We start from the raw sequence: 6,093 nt of genomic DNA, 5'->3' as shown, positions 1-6,093 counted from the left end.
GGGAGCTGGCGAGGGGCGGAGAGCCCCGGGCGCCTCGCGCGCAGGGGAGCCTGGGGGAGGGAAGGGCGAGAGGGTCCTTTCCCCTTAGAGTTTTCGTTTAATCACACCGCCCCCCGACTCTTCCCTTCCATTATTTTTTCTCTTCTTCCCCGCGGGCCCTGTTATTTTTCTCGGTCCTCGTCCCTCCTCCCCTTCCTGGGTCTGGGGTCGTGGCGGAGCGCTGGAGCAGGACTAGCCCGTTCGAGCGCGCCCCTCGGAGACTGGGGTCCCGTCTGTTCCCGGGCCTGGACGCGGCTGAAGGAGGGGTGCGGGGACAATAAATGGCACTATCTGATTGTCCCTGCTCTGCGTGGTTCTTGAGTCGGGAGGGAGGAGGGGTCCCACCCAGCAGTCCCGGAGGGACAGCAGCAGACGGCTGAGCGGCCCGGAGAGGGGCCTCAGCGGGTCACCCGCACTGGGGCTGTGCGCCTTCCACACAGAAGGCCCCTGGGCTTGGAGCCCTTGGTGGCCTGTGAGGATCTGGGGCTGGTTCAGAGTGCGGCCTGCTGACTGCTGCTTTTATTTACTTAAAAAAATTTTTTTTTAACGTTTATTTATTTTTGAGAGACAGGGCATGAGCAGGGGAGGGGCAGAGAGAAGGAAACTCTGAAACAGGCTCCAGGCTCTGAGCTGTCAGCACAGAGCCCGACGTGGGGCTCGAACCCACAGACTGTGAGATCATGACCTGAGCCAAGGTCCAATGCCCTGCCTCCTGAGTCCCCAGGCTGCTGACCTTTTAGAGGACTCCCCGGGCCTGGCGGGTCCTCCCGTGGGGCAGAGGACAGGGTCAGAGGCAGCCCTGCTACTGTCTGTGGTTCCCCCACAGGCATCCGAAGCCCCTCCCTGCACCAGCTCGTTGGAGAACCCGGCGTGGAAATGACGCGTCTCCCCCCTGCTCACATCCCAGTAAGTGTGGGGGAGGCGGGGGGAGCAGTCACGAGGTCACATTTCCCTGGAGATGTCCCTGGGCAGGAGGAAGGGGAGGGACTTTGGTGGGTAGTTGTGTCCCCTGCACAGTTCCACGTGACGGGGCCAGCGGGGGTCAGGGGACTGTTTTGGGGGCTCCCTACACTCAGGCTGCTGCGCGGTGTGTCCCGTGGAGTCACGCAGCATCCTGTGAGGCGAGGCCCGCTAGCCGGTCGTTCATCGGGACTGGGCCCCCTGACGCAGATTCCGGTTTGCTGGCACCTGCGGCCTGGGGCCTGGGACTGTGGGAGAAGGGACCCCACCAACGGGTATTTTCAGCCTGGCTGACTGGCCAAGGCCAAGGGCCTTGTTGCTTTGACCTCTGAGGAAAGGGCAGCTCACTAGGAGCAGGGAGTGAGATTTGCAGCCTGAGCCCGGGGTCCGCCACCCGGTGCTCTGCTGACCCAGGGCGGCTCATGCTTCCCAGGCCCCCCGATGCCCCCAGGCCTCAGGTCCTCATCTGGAGGACAAGGGTCTCAAAACCAAGGCCCTGGATGGCCACGGGGCAGGGGTTGGGGTGGGTGCCCGAACCCCCGAGGATCTCTGAGACCCTCTTGGTCGTGACTGTAGGCCAGAAAAGCATGTTCTCAAGTGCCGTTGCCTTGTTTGGAGAATGGTGAACGCGGTTCAGTTTGTTTCAGGGTCCCAGGTCGCTTTAAAGCGGGGAGGGCAAAGCTGCTGTTTGTCCAGAGAGTGCGTGTCAGCAAAGCCTTGAGAAAACCTTGCCTAACGCCCTTGGGTCCCCTGCGTGGAGCGGTGACTGTGGACACCTCCGGAGGGGGGAGTGGGAAGGGGAGGGGCTGTGGGCGCCTGCGTGGTGCGGGGTGCCTGCCACACGCGTGGGAGTACACAGCAGCCCCGGGACGGTTCAGGATGGACTTCATGCCCTCAGCCCTGCCCCTGCCGCTCCTTGCCGGGGGTGGGACCCGGCGCAGGTCTTCCCTCTGCGACTCTGGGCAAGTGAACCCTGGCCCTCGGGTTCCTCCTCTGCAAAGAAGAGCCTGCCTGTCCCCCGTGACTGACTGTGCGTGCCTGGTGCCCACTCACGGACGGTTCATTCCTTTCCCAGGAGGGAGTGTAGTGCAGCGTCCGGGCGCCGAGCTTCACATCGCGCTCCACCCGCCAGGGCCCCCCTCCCCCCTTCTCGGAGTCTGAGCTTACCTCACCTACTGCAGGACTCGGTGAGCCAACATGACTGTGTGCCTAGAGGTGCCCTAGTCATTTTAACATCTCATCACTGTTGTCCCGATGTTTTCCAGAAAGACGGGTCACAGACTCACCGAAGTGAGACTGCAGATACCTTTGCCCACAAAGTCCCAGTCGTGCACGACAAGAATTCATACCCTTGGTGCACTTACTGTGATGCACCGGGCACCGTTCTCAGCCTGCACTGCGATGCAAGGTGCCAATTACATGTTTCTTTATCCTGACAGTGTGCGCGTCCACGTCACAGGCGCCCCGCCAGACCCGGGCTCTGGGGTAGATGTGCCCGTACGGAGGACTAAGGCACAGGGTGGGCCAGGCCCTGTCAGCCTCAGCCCTGTTGGCACTTTGGACTGGGCCATTCTTTGTGGTGGGGGGGGGCTGTCCTGAGCCTCCTGGGGTGTCCAATACCGTCCCCGGCCTCCACCCAGTAGATGCCAGGAGCTCCCTGCAGACAGCCCAGTGTCTCTCCAGACCTTGCCAGATGTCCTCTGCACGTGAGGCAAAATCACCCCAAGCTGAGAACCACTGAATCACATCAAAGGAGCTGTACAGCCCTTAGCAGCTCCTTCCTCTCCTGGAGTGAACATTCCCTTATTCTTTTTTTTTTTTTAATTTTTAACCTTTATTTATTTTTGAGAGACAGAACATGGTGGGGGAGGGGCAAAGAGAGAGAGGGAGACACAGAATATGAAGCAGGCTCCAGGCTCTGAGCTGTCAGCACAGAGCCCAACATGGGGCTTGAACTCACGAACAGGGAGATCGTGACCTGAGCCAAAGTCGGATGCTTAACCGACTGAACCCCCCAGGCACCCCCTCACTCTTCAAGCTTAAAAGCCCAGAGTGAACCAGTTTAAACACATCTGTGGCCAGTTTGGGTTTGAGGGGCTTCCAGTTTCTGAACCTTTCTTTAGCATTGACTCAAGAGAATACATTCTCGCCAAGCACGACACGTATTAGCCCCCCAAACGAAGAAAAGGTAAGTGAGAGGGGACAGATGGGTTAATGAGATGGTGGGAGCCTGTTCAGAGTGGAGGTGCATGTGTATCAAATTCAAGGTGTACCCTCTAAATGTCTTACCATGTGTCAGTTTTACCTTAAAGCTGGAAAAGTTTTGTTTCTTTTTAAGGGGGGATTAAGGTTTTAGGAATCCCCTATCAGTAACATTTGTGTCCTTTTCATGATCTTGAACCAGAATTTTATTTCACTTTTAATGAAGGTTTATTTATTTATTTATTTATTTATTTATTTTGAGAGAGAGCGAGTGAGTGGAGGAGGAGGGAGAGAGAGGGGGGAGGGGGAGAGGGAGAGGGAGAGAGAATTCCAAGCAGGCTCCTCACTGTCCGTGCAGAGCCTGATGCGGGTCTCCATCTCATGACATGAGATCATGACCTGAGATAAAATCAAGAGTCAGATGCTTAAGCCACGGATCCACCCGGGTGCCCAGGCCCACAGTTTTAAGTTGGGACATATCACATGAAAACACATGGATTTCTGGCTTTTCGGAGAAGTTCTGGCCACACCAGGCATCTTGTTGCTGGAGACGGTTGGCTGGGGCACTGACATGTGCGTTCGTGTGCGTAGGACACTCGTCTGTCCACCCCAAGCCCAGGACCCCGAAGTAGGGCTTTACGATGTGCAGACCCGATATGTCTTGGGCTTCCTTTTCAGACAGTAGAGTTGGTTCTGGAGGCCAGAGATTTTTGGCTCCGGGATCAAACGTGCATTTGAAGTGGGGAAGGTGGTGGTGGCCCACGAGGCCAGGACTCTGCCAGTGCTTCAGGTCAAAACATGATATCCCCAACCGCCCCCAAGAACTTGTTGCAAAGCAGGTTCCCGGGAAGGCTCTGTCCCCTGCATTCAGATTCTGTAAGTCACGGCTGGGGTCTCAGAATCTGCCTGTTAATGAGCGTTTTGGGCGGTTTTGGCGGCTGCTGTAGTGCGGAAGCTGCTGCCTGAGTCAAGTCGGACATTCCCCACTGGGAAGGAGCGCTTGCTCTGTGTTTGGGCCCGCGTGAGCTTTGACGGGCATACGGACGTGGAGGGGCACTGCTGGTCAGGCAGGGGCCTGGGACCTGTCCCCAGGGGTTCTCATGCAGTGTGTCTGCAACAGGGCTTGATGGCCCACATGTCGAACCAGCCCCAGAATCCTGGCCAAGCTGGTGGCCGGGGCTGGAAACACATCAGCTTCCACAAGACTGGGCGCGGGACCTGTGCTTTCATGCCATGCTGTGCCACTTACCCATTTGTCCACGCACACGTGTATTCACTCAGCCCCTCGCTTCTCCAGCAAGTACTTATGGGATGCTGCCAGGCATTGCTTTGGGTGCTCGGGTAAAAGAGAGATGCGTGTTCACTTCTCATCATCTTCTCGTGCCGTCCTCACGGCGAGCCCACGCTGCAGCCCTTCACCCACCGCGAGGATGGGGAGATCGAGGGCCTGAGACTTTGGACAGCCGCGGCGCTTCGATCTCGTGAGCGCACGGTGGTTATGGAGCCACAGGTCTTGTTTGCTGCCACGTGTCTGGCGCCCGCTGTGGTGCCAGCCTGACTTCTCTTCCTCGCTTAACCCAGTCCTCACAAAGGCCCGGGTGGTGGGCGCCACTCCTCCCCTGTTGGCAACGGAACTGCTACCAGGCCGTGGTCTATAAAGTTGCAGAACTGAGATCTGAACTCAAAGCCCCAAACAGTCCTTCCACTATGTCCATGTCTACCTCCTCCTTCTTGTTTATTGAGCTCTTACCATGTGTCTGAGACCCTGCCAAGCACTGGGGATGCGTTGGTGAACATGACAGGCACATTTGGACCCCTGGAGCTACCTGCTGGTGTGTGTGTGCGTGCGGGTGGGGTCAGGGAGTGACACACGGGTGAGGATTGATGTGGAGAAGGTCCTGGGGTGGGGGGAGTGGGACAGGCGTTTGTCTGGAGAGGCAGGGTCTCAAGGGGTGGAAGCCAGTCGTGGGGGGACTGTCCCACCCCCTTCCCACCATGAATGCTTTTATCTGGGAATATGTATTCCACGTCTCCCCACACGACTGTTAAGTGAACACGTATTAAGCTGAGCACAGATGGCGAGCTGCAGTTCAACAACAGACCACAAGAGAAACTGAAATGGAGAAGTTTATTACTTGCAGGTCCAGGAGGAAGTACAGCACATGTCTCAAGGGGAGGTCCAGGCAGAGTGCAGACAGAGGCAGAATGCGGGACACATGCCTTTTTTGGGGTGTGTTGGGTGGAGTGCCCTTGGGTTCCCAGGCTAGGGCTGGAATGGCCAATTCAAACCAAAAGAGTGGGGTTTTGGTGAGCCCCATAGGGGTGTCACCCAAGGAGTGTGTAAGCTCTGGAAGCAGGGGAGACGGGCTCACAAGAGTGTTTGGGTGAGTCGCCAGGAACCTGCCTTTGCTTGTGACTCGAGGGTGTGTGTTCAAAGAAGAGGTGGGTGTCAGGTTCCACAGTCCACCTGGCCACGCAGAAGGGACGTCAAGGCAGCGATTCTGTGGAGTAACTTAGCTAAGCTCTGGACACCACCTTTCCCAAAGTGCGCCCTGGGGAATGTAGGTTCCAGGGACTGTTGGTGAGTTGTTTGGAGAAAACAGGATCCTGTGTTCAAGTGACTTGGGAAAATGTATCTGGATTTTTTTTTTTTTTTAACACATAGAACAGTGCTGGGCTCATGGTAGGTGCTGAGTCAAGATTTTGATCACTGAATAAACCATAAAACAAGGTTTTCTTTCTTTGTTTCCCTTCAGGAGCCTTTTAATTGCAGGGGTGGGGGCGAAGGGAAAGTTATAACATGCGGTATTTCCTGAACTTGTTTGATCATGAAACTTGGCACTAACAGAGCATCTTGGGGGCTGGTGTGCTCCAAGCCATCCTTAGAGAAGT

The 6,093-nt window shown here is 56.7% G+C and overlaps 1 protein-coding gene across 1 annotated transcript in view; it reads left to right on the top strand.

Annotated features, from left to right (window-relative positions):
* Positions 1-4,759, top strand: part of ZNF787 (zinc finger protein 787) — a 20,344-nt gene extending 15,585 nt beyond the window's left edge. The window contains exons 6-7 of the mRNA XM_077756947.1: positions 866-945; positions 4,613-4,759. Of these exons, the coding sequence (XP_077613073.1) occupies positions 866-945; positions 4,613-4,759 (227 nt within the window). The remainder of the gene's footprint in view (positions 1-865; positions 946-4,612) is intronic.
* Positions 4,760-6,093: the final 1,334 nt, after the last annotated feature.

This window comes from Crocuta crocuta, unplaced genomic scaffold, assembly GCF_008692635.1.
Source record: "Crocuta crocuta isolate KB4526 unplaced genomic scaffold, BGI_CrCroc_1.0 scaffold142, whole genome shotgun sequence".
Taxonomy (NCBI): domain Eukaryota; kingdom Metazoa; phylum Chordata; class Mammalia; order Carnivora; family Hyaenidae; genus Crocuta; species Crocuta crocuta.
This window is presented reverse-complemented; position numbering and strand designations above follow the sequence as displayed.